The 18056-nt window shown below is 47.3% G+C and overlaps 1 protein-coding gene across 1 annotated transcript; it reads left to right on the forward strand.

Annotated features, from left to right (window-relative positions):
* The first annotated feature begins 9032 nt into the window (after positions 1-9032).
* LOC138436538 (carbonyl reductase [NADPH] 3) lies at positions 9033-17735 on the forward strand. Its single transcript, XM_069582205.1, has 3 exons — positions 9033-9563; positions 11373-11480; positions 17249-17735. The coding sequence occupies exons 1-3, from the start codon at positions 9275-9277 to the stop codon at positions 17683-17685; spliced, it is 834 nt and encodes a 277-aa protein (XP_069438306.1). The 5' UTR covers positions 9033-9274; the 3' UTR covers positions 17686-17735.
* The last annotated feature ends 321 nt before the right edge of the window (positions 17736-18056 follow it).

Genomic DNA, 18056 nt, shown 5'->3' on the forward strand with positions numbered 1-18056 from the left:
AAAACCTACTAAATAGAAAAAAAGATTTGGAAATGATGTAGCTTATAAGGGAGTAATATCCAAAAATATATAAAGAATTCATACAACTCAATAGCAAAAAACAATTCAAATTTTAAATGGTTAAAGGACCTGAATGGGCCTTTTTTTTTTTTAAAGACATACAAATAACCAACAGGTTCATGGGAGGTGCTCAACAACACAAATTACCAGGAAACTACAACTCAAAATCGTGAAATATTGCCTCTCACCTGTTAGGATGACTATTATCAAAAAAAAAACCCAAGAGATAACAAAAGCTAGAGAGGCTGTGGAGAAGAGGGAACTCATACCCTACTGGTACATCTATGGAAAAAAGTATAAAGTTTCCTTTAAATTAAAAATAGCTCTACCATATGATTCAGCAACTCTACTTCTTGGTATTCATCCAAAGGAAATGAAAACACAATCTCAAATAGATATGTGCACTCCCATGTTCATAGCAGCACTGTGTATAATAGCAAAGGTGTGGAAACCACCTAGTGAAGTCGCTCAGTCGTGTTCGACTCTTTGCAACCCCATGGACTGTAGCCTATCAGGCTCTTCCATCCATGGGATTTTCCAGGCAAGAGTGCTGGAGTGGATTGCCATTTCCTTCTCCAGGAGACCTTCCCGACCCAGGAATCGAAGCCGGGTCTCCCGTGTTGCAGGCAGATGCTTTACCATGGGAGCTATCAGGGAAGCCCAGTGGAAACAACCTAAGTGTCCACTAGTAGATGAGCGGATAAAGATGTGGTGCATATATTATGGAAGACCATTCAGCCACCAAAAAAGAAGGAAATCCTGTGATTTGTGACAACATGGATGAACTTGAGGGAGCTAGGCTAAGTGAAATAAATCACAAGGAGAAAGAAAAATACTATAGGATCTCACATGTGGGATCTAAAACTACAGACTCAGAATAGAAACAGAAGGTTGCCAGATGGTTGGGGGGAAAGGTGAAGAGGGTCAAAAAGGTACATAGTTCCAGTTAAAAGATAACTAAGTCATGGAATGTATAGCATTGATGACTAGAGTCAACATTGTGCTCTACATCTGAAAGTTGCTAGGAGAGTACATCTTAAAAGTTCTCGTCAAAAGAAAAATTTTGTAGCTATATAAAGTGATAAGCTGTTAACCATATTTTGTGTGGTGATCATTTTCAATATACATATATCAAATCTTGCAGGAAACCTTAAACTTACTCTATATCTCCATTATATCTCAATACAACTGGGAAAAAATCATGACCCTCCAAAATGGTTTAATAGGAATATGACAGGAATGGACCTGCTGGTGGCTCTGACATTGGTACCAGTCAAGACAGTAATGTAGTGGAGAAATAATTAAACTGGTAATTTGAAGACTTGCTTCCAGTTCAGACAGAGACAAGCAGTGTGAACATTCAGGGGCCTTAATTTCCTCATGTGCAAAAAACTGGTTTGGGCCGGATGATCTCTAGATCCTAGCAAGTATTCTACTTCAAGAAAGAAATATAATGAACACATCCATGTTCACTGCAGGGTTATTCACAAAAACCAGGAGCTGGAATCAACCTAAGTATCCACTGACAGTTAGATAGATAAAGAAAGTGTGGTCTCTACATACTGTGGAATATTATTCAGCCTAAGGAAATCCTATCATACAGTAAAACCTGGGTGATCCTTGAGGGCATTAGGTTAAATGAAATAAGCCAGCCATACAAAGAAATACTTAGATTCCACTTTGTGAAGTATCTAAAGTGGTCAAATTCATAAAAACCAAGTAGAATGTTGTTACCAGAGTCTGGAGAGAAAGGAAATAGAAAGTTGTTGGTTAAGGGGTATAGATTTCTTCCAGTTACGCACCTTTAAAAATTGCTAGAATCTGTTCCGCAGTAATGTTTTCCACAGTAATTGGCATATAGTTAACACTGCTGTACTGGACATTTAAATGGTGAAGATGGTATATTTTATGTTCTGTGTTCCTCACCACCATAAAGAAGAATAGGCATCCCACACCTGTTTGCCCTGCCTTCTCTCTGCTGGTCAAGCCCTGCAGGGACCTGGGATGGCTCAGCACTCAGACACCCAGCACAGGGGACAGGAGGGTGAGGTTGCAGCAAAGTCCAGGAGCATTACCTGTGTTACCCAGCCCAAGTATGTATGCCCGACACACAGTGACACAAAACAGCACCAAAACATCAGAGTCTGGAGCCAAGAAAGGATTACTGCAGGGCCATGCAAGGAGATGGGTGCCTCACATTCTAATATCTCTGAACTTCCTGAAAGGCTTCAGCAAAGGCCTTTTATAGGAAAGTTGAGGGAGGGGCCTGATTGCAAACTTCTTGGATCTTTGTCCTTGAGGTCAGGTAAGGGTCAGGTCACAATGTACCTGTAAACCTCCACCAAAACAAATGTCATTCTCTGTCCTGACAAGAAGGGGCAAGGCCTCAAAGCTCAACCTTTGCCCTCCCGGGTATAGGCCTGGCTAAAAGGAGGGGGTCCCTGGCCCAGCACCCAGTCTGGGTCTTCCTACTAGTGCCCAGGCCCAGCTAGGAGGCAGATCTCAGATGGCAGTGCTCTCAGAATGGGTTCCCAGACCCTGCACAACCGTCATCACAGAGGGGACAGGTGCCCTCAGCTGTTCACTGAAACTGGAAAGAATCAATTGTACAAGATCAATAGGAACAAACACATGTTGCAGCAAATACCAGTCAGGTTGGTTCCTGCTCACAACTGCCTTTCCTAGAGAATAGCCCCAACCACAGAGGTGGACCTGAAGTAATGATGTGCAAAGTCCTTGCAACTTAACCCTGACCTCTGGCCTCCTGGGGCACACACTGAGCTAAGCTGTGCCAGGTTTTGAAACTGAATAGAGAGACTGAAATTGTTGGAAGCTGTCACCTTCTTGGCCATGGCATTTCCTCCAGTTGTGAGGTCTCCACAACTGTGACCCCCGGAGACGGCCCCCCATCATGAGGTCACAGACGTGGAGATGGGGGAGAGGCTCTCTGCTTCTTCACGGTCTGTGGCCAGCCAGTGAGCTCTGTAGGACACAGCCCTAAGGCTGTCCCCACTGGCCCTGAGGTCAGGGGGCCTGGAGAGCCCCAGGGAGAAGGTCCAGACCTACCCCTGTCCTGATAAGAAAGGACCAGGTCCCACCACACAACCATCACCCTCTGAAGTCCCAGTCCTGGCTAAAAGGAGGCAGAGCTCCGTGGGCAGCTCCCTCAGAGCCAGGTTCCCAATCCTGCCCAGCCATCATCTCTGAGGGAGCCAAGAGCCCAGGACCCAACTGGCCCTCAGGCTCCTTAGGCCAAGCCCTGCAAACTGCATCCTATGAGTCCTGCTGCTGCCATTACATCACAAAGGGGCAGTGAGGAAGAGGTTCAAGGTCTGGGCCCGGCCAGAGAGTGGCCTTGGCAAGGGCTCTGGAACCCTGCAGGAAACAGCCCCTAGCCTGTTCCCCGGGCCCCCCAGCTCGCGCACTGGCCAAAAGCCAGTGGTGGATCCTGGAGAAAAGACCAGGATTCCCCTCTTACCCCACTCTCCACCTGGCGACCACCGCTGGGAAAACCACAGACTGTTGGCTGAAGTCATGCTAAAGGTGCTTCCTTGACGGTTGCTCGCTTGGAGCGAGCGGCCCACGGCGGAGCCAACCAATGGCTGAGCAGGCCCACTAACGGTCATCCATTGGCGGTTGCTCACTTGGGGGAGGGGCCCACTGTGGCAGCCAACCAATGGCTGAGCAGGCCCACTAACGGTCACCCATTGACCGTTGCTTGTTGGGGGAGGGGGTCCACTGTGGGGCCACCAACGGCTGAGGAGGCCCACTAACTGTCGCCCACTGACGGTTGCTCTCTTGGGGGGAGGGGCCCACTGTGGCAGCCAACCAATGGGGAGCGACTAGTAAGGGTCTCCGGGTCACCTCACCTGGTAACAGGTTTGGGGGCTTAACGGTGTGCAACTATGGCCACAACTAAGGGCTGCCTATGGTCCGCCACGCTGTATTGCAGAACCTGCAGTACAGGTTGCTTGAAGCAGCAATTCATTCTTGCTTCTAGAAAGGACATGGGCCCCGTTCCTGCCCCGGGTTGGCTTTCAGCAAGCCAGATACTCTGAGCATTACAGGGTCAATAGCACTTCCTCTAAGGAAGGATGAGAGACTGGGTTTCCTGTCTCCATCTCTGCCTATGAGATCGTCTGCCTCCAGTAAAGAAACGTTGGTTGAGACATGACTGTCCGGTTCCAATCTTGTCATACAGGAGGAGTGTAAGATGACCATCTGTCTCCCCTGGTAGAGAGTATAATAACCGCAGACATTCAGTGTCCCCACTTGCCATGAGTGCTCTAAGCACTTTTCTAGTATTAACTCATGTCATCCTGACCACAGTTATAAAGAGGAAAGCACCATAATTATTCCCATTTTACAAACGAGCAAACTGAGGCATGGAGACATTGAGAGCCTACCCCCAAGGAGCCGCTAAGGAGCTGAACCGGGAGCAGCTCCGTGCAGGCTCCCCCTGCCTGTTGACTCCAGTTCACATGTCTGGGACCTAACAGGTGCTCGCATATTCACTGGAGGATGTGGATGAATGAAGGCTGCAGACAGTCCGTGCCCAGGTGACGACACACCTTGGGAAGGACAAGAACCCTGAACAGATCATGTTGCTGGCATATCATGTCACTTTCGTTTGAACCCTAATGATTTAGGAAATACAGAAGAACCCACCAAGCAAGAGCAAAGTCAGTTTAAATGGAATCACAATTATACATAAAAAACCCAGAACCTATAACTTCTGACCAGGTGTGCAGGGTGGTTTAGATGGTGGGAATTTGGATCCGGCACAATAGCCTACACATCACTTTTGCTCAGATCCGCCAACCAGGTCATGAGTCAGAGGGTGTCCTGCAGCTTTTTCCCTTTAATTCATTTCTCCTCCACCCTTAGAAAGGTATCCAAGTTTTTTTGTTTTTTTTCCCCAAAACCAGGATTTTTCTTAAGATTTGTTCACAATTCAAATCCTTAACTAGGTGTAAGTGAAGGGTGTTTCACTCCATCCAGAAGATAAGGGAAGAATCGTCCATTTTAAGTGTATATTTTCTGAATGCTGCTGTAATAAATTACCGCACATTTAATGTTTTAAAGCAACACAAATTAATCAACTTACAATTTTGGAGGTTGGTAGCCCTAAAAATCAACATGTCAACAGAGCTGTGTTCTGTCTGAAGCCTCTAGAGGAGAACCCACCTCCTTGCTTCCTACAAGTTCTGGAGGTTACCTGCGTCCCTGGGTCTTCACCATCTTCAAAGCCAGCAATGCAATCATCGTCAAATCAGTCTTCCTCCAGGCCTCTCCTGGCTTTTATCTCACATCTCCTTGTGCCTCTGACCTGCCTGCATGCCTCTCATAAGGAGATTTGGGATTACATTGGGCCCACCAAGAAAGTTCAGGGATATCATCTCATCTCAAGATCCTCAATTTAATCACGTTTGCAAAGTCCCTTTTTCCATACAAAGGGACATCCACAGGTTCTGTGATTAGGACCTGATGTCTAGGAAGGGGGAGGGGACAATCACCTGTGCCATTTCCAAACTCTGTCTCCTCTTTTCTCTCAAAATCTTCAGCTCTTTTTTGAAGATTGTGTCACTTTTAACCAATTAAAATTCCTATTATGTAACCCAGTGATTCCTAAAGTTTGCTACACATTGGAATCAGCTTTTGAAACTGCCAGTGCTTGGGTTACACCCAAACACAATTAAATCACAATGTCTGGGGAAAGAGCCAGACATCAGAATTTTTTTTTTTTAATAAGATCCCCAGGGAATTCTAACATGAAAAACTGGAAATGGCTGCTATAAGTAACATGTGTGCGTGTGTGCATGCGTGCTCAGTAGTGTCTGACTCTTTGTGACTCCATGGACTGTAGCCCACCAGGCTCCTCTCTCCATGGAATTTTCCAGGCTGAACACAGGAGTGGCATGCCATTTCTTATTCCAGGGGATCTTCCTGACCCAGGGATCGAACCCCCTCATCTTATGTCTCCTGCACCGCCAGGCAGCTTCCTTACCACTGCACCACCTGGGAAGCCCCCTACTATGAGCAACAAACTCTCCCCAAACCACCCCAGACTCCCTTTCACTGACCTGCTACATAATTTGAGGCCTAGTGCGAAATGAAGATGTGGGAACCCTTGTTTCTTTAAAAGAAAAAAAAAAAAAAAGTCTTAGGACAGAAACAGCCAAAGGCACAGACCTTGAGGCCAGCACATTATTCAGTATTTTCTTCCCTCCACACTTGTCCTCCTTTCTGAGGAACTCAGTAGACATGCGAAAGTTCCATCCAGTATCTGGCTTCCCAGTTCCTTGACTTCCAAACACCAACACAAGTCCCCCTGCCCTCTTCACCTGGTTCATCTGTACAACCCCTGAGATCTCGGTCTCAAAGCATCCCACGCTGACCCCCAGGACCCAGCTTGGCTCCAGTCTACAAGCTTGCCTCCAGGGAGGTCCTGTCCTCAGAGGCCTCTGTTCCGTCAGCCCTACTGTTCTTCACTTACTATGAGTCTCCAAACCTCTGGTGTCCTCTCCTCTCTCCTCAGAGGCCATAGCCCTACACTACGCCCCTTGCCTTGCAAACATCTCTCCCTGTGTTTTGTGAGCCTGGCGAAACACCAGCTCTCCAGCTTTGCAGCTGCACGAGTGGGTGGACGATGCCAGGAGGAAATTGGAAGGGGCTGGCTGGGCTGTCTTGACATTTATGACCACAGGTCTCAAATGGGCCCCCAACTCTGCTCATCAATGCTGCCTAATTCCCTAATAAATTTACTTTCCTGTTCTGCAAGATGGCTACACTTTCCTCAAGTCTCCCCAAAGAATCCTTCTTGTTAATGATCTCAAATCATTCATCCCTCAAAGGGAAAATAGTGCCCCCAGGAGAGCCACCCAACATCCTACCACTAGACCCACACACACGGCCTGCCCTGTCACAGGAAGTGTCCTGATTCCAAGGCCAGGCCCCCGTCTGAGCCCTGGGACCCATCTGCACTCACCTTCCCACACATTTTGTTCTTGAATTATTCGCTTTGTCTCCGTCACCTATTTTTACCTCTTTTTGAAATAATTCCTATTGCATAAAAATGCTTTCCTCTCTCTCTCTCTCTCCTAGCTTTAAAAAACTCCTTTAAAAGAATTCAAGTCATACAAAACACATTCTCCATCTACAACAGAATTAAGAAATCAGTAACAGCAAGGTATCTGGAAAATCCCCAAGTAGTTGGAAGCTTAAAAAAATACTTCTAAATACCCTTGGTCAAAGAATATATCAAAAAGTAAAATTAGAAGTTACCTATTTTATTTTATTTTATTTTTTTGGCTGCACGGCACAGTTTATGGAATCTTAGTTCCCCAACCAGGGATTGAACCTGGGCCCTTGGTAGTGAAAGCACAGAGTCCTAACCACTGGACTGCCAGGGAATTCTAGAATTATTTTAAACTGGTTGAAAGTGAAAGCACAATGTATCAGTGTTTATGGGATGGCACTAACATAGTATTAAAAGGGAACTTAATAACCCTTAATGTCTATGTTAGAAAAGAAGAAAGATTTCAAATCCATGATCTCAGCTTCCATAGTTAAGACTCAAAAAACAAAACAAACAAAAAGGAGCACAACACAAACCAACTAGGAAAATGAGCCAATAAAACCCCAAATGAGAAGAGAAGAAATAAACGTTAGAAAAGAAATATAACCAGAAAAAATGGAGAAAAATATCAATGAAATCAAAAGCTTCTTCCTGAAGTAAATGAACAGTTCTAACCAGACAGATCAGAAAAAAAAAAGAAAGACAGAAATTGCCAATATCAGGAGTGAGAGAAGTGGCATTGCTACGGATATTACAAGGATTAATAAAGGCATATTATGAATGACTTCATGACAGAATCAATAACATAGATAAAATATACAAATGTTTTAGAAAACGTGAATTAAGCTTTCAAGAAGAAGTAGAAAACCTAAGTAGCCTTACATTTTGAAAAGAGAGATCCAAATAATCTTTAGGGGAAAAAAGAAAATAATTGCTGAGCCACAGCAGGTGCCCACCTTCCTGACCTCACTTGTTGATTTGATGAAGAAAGTGCTGTCAAGGTGACAGGCTTGGGTAGCTCAGCCAAGCTGTGCTTGAGAAAAGCTCAGTCATGAAATCACTGCTCTCCATAAATCTGAAAGTCACCAACTGAATGCACTTGGATCACACTAAAAAGAGTGGGTTGAAGAGTTCTAGTTGCTTGTCCACACTGTGACACACCTTTAGAGATTCATTTTCAGTTAAATTTTGTGGGCACAGAGATTTCACTGGGAGAAATTATATATACATATATATATACAAATGTATATCCTAATTGTTGTTTAGCTGCTAAGCCTTTTTCGACTCTTTGAGAGTCCACGGGACAGTAGCCCGCCGGGCTCCTTTGTCCACGGGATTTCCCAGCAAGAATATTGGAGTGGGTTGCCATTTCCTTCTCCAGGGGAGACACTTAGCACCCACAGGAGTTATGCAAGATGAATAAAAACATTCCGGCAAGACGCTCGGCACACAGTGGGAGTTTCATAAACACTCTCGCCCACTTGGGGGCGCACTGGGATCCCACAGAGCTGGGTACCCGGCCCACACCTGGAAATCTGTTCTTGGGACCTTTTTTCTCTCATTCCCTCTTTTGAGTTTCTCTGAAGCAAGGAATGGGATCGAGGTCTTGAGAAGCAGGTACCGTGTCGAAATCATTTCACTGTATTCAAGAAAAAAGCAAGTATCCTCATTTTGCAGAGGATGACAGGCGCATGCCCAAGAAAATTGTCAACACTTGTTTTTCTCCGTTGGGGTTTCTCCTGCGCTAGTTTCTTCATTCAGATTGCGGTAAATCTTCAGACCCTTTCGACTCACCACTGTCTGGTTTATGTTTTAGGGGAAGCCTCTCTCCACCCCCGTAGACCACTGCTTGGCTCAGTTGTGGCTCAGAGGCGGGATCAACAGTGGGCGCTTCGCGGGGAGGGGGCGGACCCGGGAATGGGGCGTTACAAAACATTCAAGAACAGACCGCCCCTCCTAGGAGGGGAGGGATCGAGGACCCGAGGCTCTTTCTCTACAAGTCACAGCGCTCGAGCCTAGAACCCAGTTCTTCCTGGCTTCTCAGACTGTGGACCGGCCTGCGCAGCGCGCGCCGCCGGTGGCCCACGGCCTGGATCGCTCTCCACCCAAGGGCCCCGCGCTCCCTGCACACCGGCCATGTCGTCCTACACCCGCGTGGCGCTGGTCACCGGGGCCAACAAGGGCATCGGCTTTGCCATCGCACGCGACCTGTGCCGGGAGTTCCCGGGGGACGTGGTGCTCACCGCGCGGGACGAGGCGCGGGGTCTTGCGGCAGTGCAGCAGCTGCAGGCGGAGGGCCTGAGCCCTCGTTTCCACCAGTTGGACATCGACGACCTGCAGAGCATCCGCGCCGTGCGCGACTTCCTGCGCAAGGAGTACGGGGGGCTCAACGTGCTGGTCAACAACGCGGGCATTGCCTTCAAGAGTAGGTGAAGGGGTGGGTGGGAGGTCTCCGGCTCTCCGAGGGCGCCCCGCGACGAAATGCACGCGCCCCTGCCCCCACCCGTCCACTGGAGTGATCGGAAAGGGAGCGCCCGCCCCTCCGGATGCGCTCAGCTCTCGCCTCCCACGGCTGGTCCTCGCTTCCCACGGAGTCGCGGGAGCGGTTCGTTTCGCTCGAGAGCAGCCGCGGTGCCGGGCACAGCGTGCCCAGCGTGCCCCGCCTGCCCGCCGGCCTGTGCGGGCCTGTGCGCCACCCGGGACCCTCCCAGAACCGTCAGCTGCTGAGTTTTGCAAGAGTCGGTCTCCGGGGAGGGGACCACGCCCTGCTAAGCTCATCAGCTTTCTAATGCCAGAAACATTTGCTCTGCGAAGGGTCTCCAAGCTCTCTTTGGGCTTTCGCTTTCCCTCAAAGAGCGCATTCATAGACACCAGGAGGCATCTGCTCGGGACAGGAAGTGAGTCTCGGAGACACGGATTAGCGCGCATATATACACGCTAGCGGACTTGGGTCTCTTTAACGCAGGGCTTTGATAGGCTCTGGCAAAAAGGAAGCGAGTGTGGTTCCCACCCCCAGGGAAGCTCCGCTTGTTATCAAACATAGAAGGTTTGTTCTGGGTTTTTCTTTTTTAAGGGTGGTTTTAAGCAGCATCTTCTTTGGAGAGGGGCAGGGAGATGGAAATGACTTGCTCCCTGACTCGAATAAGAAAGTTATTGATCTGCCTTGTGCTGCGGGTAGAAAATAAAAGGCTGGCCTCACAACCTAGTGGGAAAGAGAAATCTAAGAGGCCGAGCGGAGGAAAAGGAAGCATTGTGAAGCCTAAGTCTTCATCTCCCTCGGCTTTGGGCGTTGGGCCGCCCGGGGCACCCGTTGGGGCAACTCAGGCTGCCGGGCTTTCTGCGCGCTCAGGCTGGGAGTTGGCGGACACCCCCTCGGAGCGCACAGCTGAGGGATCGGTGGACAACACATGGGGGGTACACTGACCTCATCTGGCAATCCTCGCCCCTCAGCGTTTGGACCCTCGATCAGCAGTACCTGCGACTCTGGAAACTGCGGGAATCGCAGAATTGCCAGCCTCAGCCCCACACCTGCTGAACTGTAATCTGCATTTTAGCAGAATCGCCAGGTGCTTCCTCCTATGCCCTTTCAAGATGGGTTTGGCCACTGCTGCTCCAAGTGTGGCTCACAAGCCCGTAGTTGGAGCGTCACCTGGAAACTGAATTAGAAATGCAAATTATGAAACCCCACCCCGGAACTCCTTAATCCCAAACTCTGGGGGCAGGTCCCAGAAAGCTGTGTTCTAACAGGCCCTGCGGATGCTTCAGATAGAGGCTGGACGTCTGAGAACCATCGGCCTCCTGCTTTTAATTTATGTAAACATCTTTGGCTGGGCTGGGTCTCCGTTGTTGTGCCGGCTTTTCTCTAGTTGTGGCGCGCAGGCTTCTCATTGCAGTGGCTTCTCTCGTCGCAGAGCAAGGGCTCTAGGGTGCTCGGGCTTCAGTAGTTGTGGCACCGGGTCTCAGTAGTCGCGGCTCCAGGGCCCTAGGGCACAGGCTCAATGGTTGTGGCCCTCGGGCTTAGCTGCTCTGCAGCACGTGGGATCTTCCCGGATCAGGGATGGAACACATGTCCCCTGCATTGGCAGGCAGATTCTTTACCACTGAGGCACCAGGGGAGCCCTTGAAATTGTTTTACAGTTACCTTGCTTTGCTTTTAATCAGAGATAAGATCCACTTTGTCTTGAGAATTTCAGGGGGGAAATGTGTGACTTTGTTTCCGTCTCTTTTTGAAAAGCTGATGATCCAACACCATTTGACATTCAAGCTGAGATGACGCTGAAGACAAACTTCTTTGCCACGAGAAACGTCTGCACCGAATTACTACCGATAGTCAAACCTCATGGTGAGTCCAGCTTTGCTGACCGTCAGGTTGTCTCCCTCAGCAAGGAGTGAGCCACAGGGACCTGTCCCCCAGGAGTCTTCCGGGAGGCTACTTCTCCGTAGGGCAAAAAAATAGAAAGCTGCGTTATCTTCTCACAGTACCTGGCTTCTCATCTGAACATTTCAGCTTTATTGAAGGACAGGTACTTTGCTGTTCAGTCGCCAAGTTGTGTCCGACTCTTCGAGACTCCATGGACTGCAGACTGCTAGGCTTCCGTGTCCCTCACCATCTCCCGGAGTTTGCCCAAGTTCATGCCCACTGAATCAGTGATGCCATCCAACCATCTCATCCCGCACCAAATTTATGGAAGAATTATTTCACTTTTCTCCCTAACTTGTGTGTTGGTAGGCATGAATTCCCTTAGCCGTGTATAGATACATGCATGTTTAGATACCCGATTCATTGAGGAGAAGGGGACGACAGAGGATAAGATGGTTGGATGGCATCACTGGCACAATGGACTTGAGTTTGAGTAAGCTCTGGGAGTTGGTGATGAACAGGGAAGCCTGGCATCCTGCAGCCCATGGGGTCGCAAAGAGTCGGACACGACTGAGCAACTGAACTGAACTGAAGGAAGAAGAGGGGATCTAAATGTACCAGTTTGCAAATGGCTACCCAGTTGTCTCATCACCATTTATTAAAGGCTCAACTCCCATCTCCTGCAAAACAACAATAAAAGATAAGTATGATACACAGCAATCTTGGGTCCCAAGTCAATAACTCAACCCTAGAAGGAGAAGGTGTTGCAACTCCCATAAGGCATCTTGCCTTTGAGCAACCTCAGTGAGTCCTTCTCAACTCCCCAAGGTGACCAGTCCTCACCCAGCTCACCTGGGGCTTGGGGAAAGGGCCTGTTCTTGCATAATTATGAATTTGTCTGTATTCTTTCTTCTTGTACCAACCTTTGCCAAGCTGATTCAGAACATCCAGAGGAAACTTTTCTTTATTAGGAAATATCTTACCCACACCTTCACGTATTCACTAAATAACATTTATTACTATTTCCACAAGCATGTATTGAGCACCTGCCATAACCTAGGCATTACTCTGGTGCTGGGGTTACAGTGGTGAGCATTGTGGGCACAGACAGTCCTGTTCATGGAGCACAGAGTCCAGTAGGGGAGACTCACTGACAAAGAACACTAACTATGTAAATTACAATTGTGCTGTGACTTGGGGACAGAAGGCTGGCTTCCCTGAGGACTTTCTTTCCAAGAAATCAATCATGTTTCTTAGGAAAAGAAGAGCTCTGTAGTTTTTTTCTTGGAAATGTGCTTTTCTTAACTGAACGTTTTGAATAAAGATGATCTCCGGTGCAGATATTTAAATCTAAAAAGATATATGGTAAGAGGTCCACCCGCCTGCCCATCTCCAGTTTCCACAAGTAATTCTCTTTACTGGTTTCTTTAGTGGGATGGGATCATAGAAAGCTCACAGGTGAGAGTTGCAGGCACCAGTTGAAGGAAGCTTTGGGGCCGGAGGCATGGAGTTGGTGAGTGCCCAGGGCCAGGGGGATGGAGTTTTTATACTTTTATTGATTAATTGATTGATTTTTGGCTGCGCTGGCTGTTGCTTGGGCTTTTCTGTAGTCACATTGAGGAGAGGCTATTCTTCATTGTGGTGTGCAGCCTTCTCCTTGCAGTGACGTCTCTTGTTGTGGATTCTAGGGCAAGAGCTTCAATAGTTGTTGTTCCTGGGCTCTGGAGCACAGGCTCAGTATTTGTGGCAATGGGCTTTGTTGTTCCAAGGCACGTGGGATCTGCCCAGACCAGGGATCGAACCGGTGTCTCCTGCATTGGCAGGCAGATTCTATGTCACTGAGCCAGCAGGGAAAGCCTGGGGATGACGTTTTTAAAGGCAAATCTAGGGAATTCCCTGGTGGTCCAGTGGCTAAGACTGCTCTCACTGCCAAGGGCCAGGATTCAGTCTCTGGTGGGGAACCAAGATCCCACAGCCGTGGGACATGGCCAAAAATAAAATTAAATAAATGCAAGCATTTATTTATTTTCTAAGTAAAAATAAATGTATATAAATTTTTGTCCCTCCCTTTAAAAAAAAAGGCATTATGTTTGCCTTCTGGCTTTCTTCACTTACTGTATCTGGGACTCATTCTGGGTCAGGAGAGAAAACTTTTTTAATCTTTTTTATAGCTGTGTAGTATTTCACTGTATTGTGTCTTTTACCAAGTATCAGGAAGTCTTCTCCCTACAGACTTTAGAATCAAAATCTGAAAGCTGCAAGGTATTGACGAACATTTATGTTCCTACACCTTCAGTTTATAGAAAAGGTTATTGAGGCCCAGAAAAGTGAATACAGTCAGGCAGTAATAGAACTAGAAACAGTATCCCCATTTCCTGATTTCAGTCAAACCAGGACAATTAGTTCTAGTGAGGAATGATCACAGTATGTCAAACAACTGTGAACAAGCCATTTTGAAAGATAAAAGGAAGCTTCAGGGAGGGTGGGGCCCAGGGATCAACCCAACGCTGGCCAATCACAGTCTTCAACCAGTTTTCTGTAACAGTAATCACCAAAGCAGGAATCTTCAGTTTGTAACACATTGAGAATAATTGTGACTTTTTGACAAACCTCCTGTTTACCTGGAGGGCAAAACGCTGACCATCATAGCCCCTTGGTTTATAGGGAATCACTTTCTCCCCATTCAAAAGTGATTTAACAGCCACTCTTTTATTAGCTTTATAATATCACTTTAAAGAAAGTTATCCAGCTCGCTTGTTGGTTCAAGATTGAGTGAATAGGTTAAGCAACTGTAGAGGCACTTAAGTTCAGTTCAGTTGCTCAGTCGTGTCCAGCTCTTTGCAACCCCATGGACTGCAGCACGCCAGGCTTCCCTGTCCATCAACAACTCCCAAAGCTTGCTCAAACTCATGTCCATTGAGTTGGTGATGCCATCTAACTATCTCATCCTCTGTCATCCCCTTCTCCTCCCAGCCTTCAGTCTTTCCCAGCAGCAGGGTCTTTTCAAATGAGTCAGTTCTTCGCATCAGGTGGCCAAAGTACTGAAGTTTCAGCTTCAGTATCAGTCCTTCCAATGACTATTCAGGACTTTTTATTTTTATTATTTTTAAATATCCTTCAGGATGGACCGGTTTGATCTCCTTGCAGTCCAAGGGACTCTCAAGACATTGCTGGCAATGTCTCTGCTTTTTAATATGTTGAGCCACTAGGGGGAGTTAGATGCCCACTCTTTCCAGGATGCTATAGGGTTGTTTGCAAACAGGTAGCTCCACCTGACCCTCAGCGAAGGGTGGTGGTGATGGGGGTGTGTCCTAGTCCTTCTCAGGGCTGATTGGACCAACTTAGCCGCTGCCACTGTCACCCCCTTGGCCCCTCCCCCAGAGGTGTGCCTTGAGATCAAAGAAGATGCCTCTTCCTCTTAGAAGGTTATTTCCACCAAAGACATAGAGTAGCTCCTGTAATTTTTTTCTTTTCTTTCCTGCTTTCCTGTTTGAATTTAATTCCTTGCAGCAGCCAAGCATTTGAGAACAAAGCTGCTTAGCAAGTAATAAAGAACGTAACTTCAGCAAAGCAGAATTCTTGATCAAAATATTGAGACGACTATATATAATCATTAAAATAAAAAAAGAATCTTGCCAATCCAAACTGGGGGAAATACTATAAAACAATGGCTTAGAGGCTTCAAGCTCACTGTCAACTGCTCTAGACTAAAACAGACTAAAAAGGACAACTAAATGCAATCGGTGATTCCACACTGGACCCTGGATTAAAAAAAAAAAAAAAAAAAAACTTGTAAAGGAAGATTATTGAGACAATCCAAGAGCCTTGAATATGGACTATACTTTAGATAATAGTGTTGTGCCCTGATAAATAGCTTGAGTATGATCACCTTTGTGGTTATGGAAGGGAGCATCCTTACTTATGTATACTAAAGTGTTTAAGGTTAAGCCTTACGCTACCTCTGGAGAAGGGAAAGGCCACCCACTCCAGTATTCTGGTCTGGAGAATTCCATGGACTCTATAGTCCATGGAGTCACAAAGAGTCAGACTCGAATGAGTGACTTGCATTTTATGCGGGGTGAAGTGAAGTGTCCGACTCTTTGCAACCCCATGGACTGTAGCCTACCACACTCCTCCATCCATGGAATTTTCCAGGCAAGAATACTGGAGTGGGTTGCCATTTCCTTCTCCAGGGGATCTTCCTGACCCAGGGATCGAACCTGGGTCTATCTGCACTGCAGGCAGACACTTTACCATCTGAGCCACCAGGGAAACCCCTACTTTATGCTGCTGCTGCTAAGTTTATGCTACCTGTTTACAGTTAAGAAAAAGAGCAAAAGCGAATGTGGCAAAATGCTTAACAGTTGGTGAACTCAGCTGCAGGTTACATGGAAGTGGAAGTGAAGTGGCTCAGTCATGTCCAACTTTTTGCGACCACATGGACTGTAGCATACCAGGCTCCTCCATCTATGGGATTTTCCAGACAAGAGTACTGGAGTGGGTTGCCATTTCCTCCTCCAGGGGATCTCCCCAACCCAGGGATTGAACCCAGGTCTCCCGCATTGTAGGCAGATGCTTTACCATCTGAGCCACCAGGGAAGCCTACAGGTTATATGATGTTTACTAAACTATTCTTGCAACTTCTGTGTAGGCTGCAAAGTTTTTCAAAGTTAAAAGTTTGGAAAGAAATAGGTATTACAAGAGAGAGAGAGAAAAGGAAGGAAGGAATAAAGGAAAAGAAAAGAAAACATTGAAGAGTCGTAGGTACTTGGGATGACATGGGATGCTCAGGTATAAGGCCAGAATGAGAGCCTTATATGGGGCTGGGCCTGCAAGGACACCCCAACAAGCTCACAGCCACCCCACAAATGTGTACTCTGGTGAATGCCACTTACAAAGTGAAATAAAATCCAGTTATTCTGTTGGATGCAGTGAACATGGATTCAGGATAACATGGGAGAAATGAACTCCCCAAATCTGGTGTTTCTTGATGTTGGACAAAATGTGTAAAGTCACACATTTACTGGTTTGGGGATTTCCACCAATGCTTCAGATTGCTTTCTAGTTTTTGGCCCATTTTATTTTATGGACAGAGCTATCTCTTTAGTAGCTGTGAATTGTTGCTAATATGAAGATGAACTCATTAAACTATATTTAATTATTTGTTAACTACGGGCTAAAAAAATAGTGATGAAAAATCAAATCTGGGTTGGAGACGCAACCCTTTCCACATGGGAGAGTATCCATCATTAAGGACAGACGAGGGTCATCAGCAAGGAATGGCTTGACTCTGACTTTGGCACTCAGGTATGCAGAGGTGGCCCCTTGGCCCTAGGAAATAATCTAAAGGTGAGGGCGCTGTCTGCAGGAAAGCAAGTTCACAAACATCTGGGATGTGTGTGTGAGTGTGTGTATAGGGGGTGTGTTTTTCCAAACTGCCTGGTGATCCTACTGCAGGCCTGCCTCCTGTTCACCTAATGGAAAATCACTGTTCTTTAGCTCATGTTGTCAATGGAATTATGTTCTCATTATGTTCTTTTTGGGGGAACGAAGCACAAAAAGTTAAAATCCACAGGTGCCTTCTTGCATCTTTTCCAAATGCCTTTTGGAGCTTTTCATAATGACCGGTAGAATCATTTCTTAAATCAGAAATTAAGCCTGCCCCATGACTGAATTGCATGTTTGTCAGCAGTCAACCAGTGATGGTGTATTTGTGACACACTTCCGTATTTTTCGTTATCCTGTTTCAGGCAGAGTGGTGAACGTCAGTAGTTCACAGGGCTCCCAAGCCCTTGAAAACTGCAGCGAAGATCTGCAGGAGAAGTTCCGGTGTGAAATGCTCACAGAGGAAGACCTGGTGGACCTCATGAAGAAGTTTGTGGAGGATACAAAAAACGAGGTGCATGAGAGGGAGGGCTGGCCCAACTCGGCTTATGGGGTGTCCAAACTGGGGGTCACAGTCTTATCGAGAATCCTGGCCCGGCGCCTGGAGGAGAAGAGGAAAGCCGATAGGATTCTGCTGAACGCGTGCTGCCCCGGGTGGGTGAAGACAGACTTGGGGGGCGCTCATGCCTCCAGGATGGTGGAGGAGGGGGCTGAGACTCCTGTCTACCTGGCCCTCCTGCCGCCAGATGCCACAGAGCCCCATGGTCAGCTAGTCTGTGACAAAGTTGTCCAAAACTGGTGAATGTCTACTGCGGCCCTCGAGGCTTAATAAATGTCTGGGGAGTGAATGAAGGAGTCGTGGCATGGTAGTTTGATTCTGTTTCTGTCCTTGGGGAGCCTCTATGACAGTCTCCTTGTGAGAAAGTGTCTGGTTCTGGAAGGGAGCTGAGCAATTTTGTTCTGCCCAAACTCTAGCCCTGACAGGGAGACAAACTTGGTCCAGTCCAGTTCAGTTTAGTTGCTCAGTCACGTCCGACCCTTTGCGAGCCCATGGACTGCAGCACACCAGGCTTCCTTGTCCATCAGCAACTCCTGACCTTGCTCAAACTCATGTCCGTTGAGTCGGTGATGCCATCCAGCCATCTCATCCTTTGTCAACCCCTCTCCTCCTGC

This window comes from Ovis canadensis, chromosome 1, assembly GCF_042477335.2.
Source record: "Ovis canadensis isolate MfBH-ARS-UI-01 breed Bighorn chromosome 1, ARS-UI_OviCan_v2, whole genome shotgun sequence".
NCBI classification, from domain to species: Eukaryota; Metazoa; Chordata; class Mammalia; order Artiodactyla; family Bovidae; genus Ovis; species Ovis canadensis.

Coding starts and splice junctions, on each gene's coding strand:
- LOC138436538 (XM_069582205.1), top strand. CDS start 9,275: ATGTCGTCCTACACCCGCGTGGCGCTGGTCACCGGGGCCAACAAGGGC. Junction 9,564..11,372: donor CGCGGGCATTGCCTTCAAGA/GTAGGTGAAGGG, acceptor CTTTTTGAAAAG/CTGATGATCCAACACCATTT. Junction 11,481..17,248: donor ACCGATAGTCAAACCTCATG/GTGAGTCCAGCT, acceptor ATCCTGTTTCAG/GCAGAGTGGTGAACGTCAGT.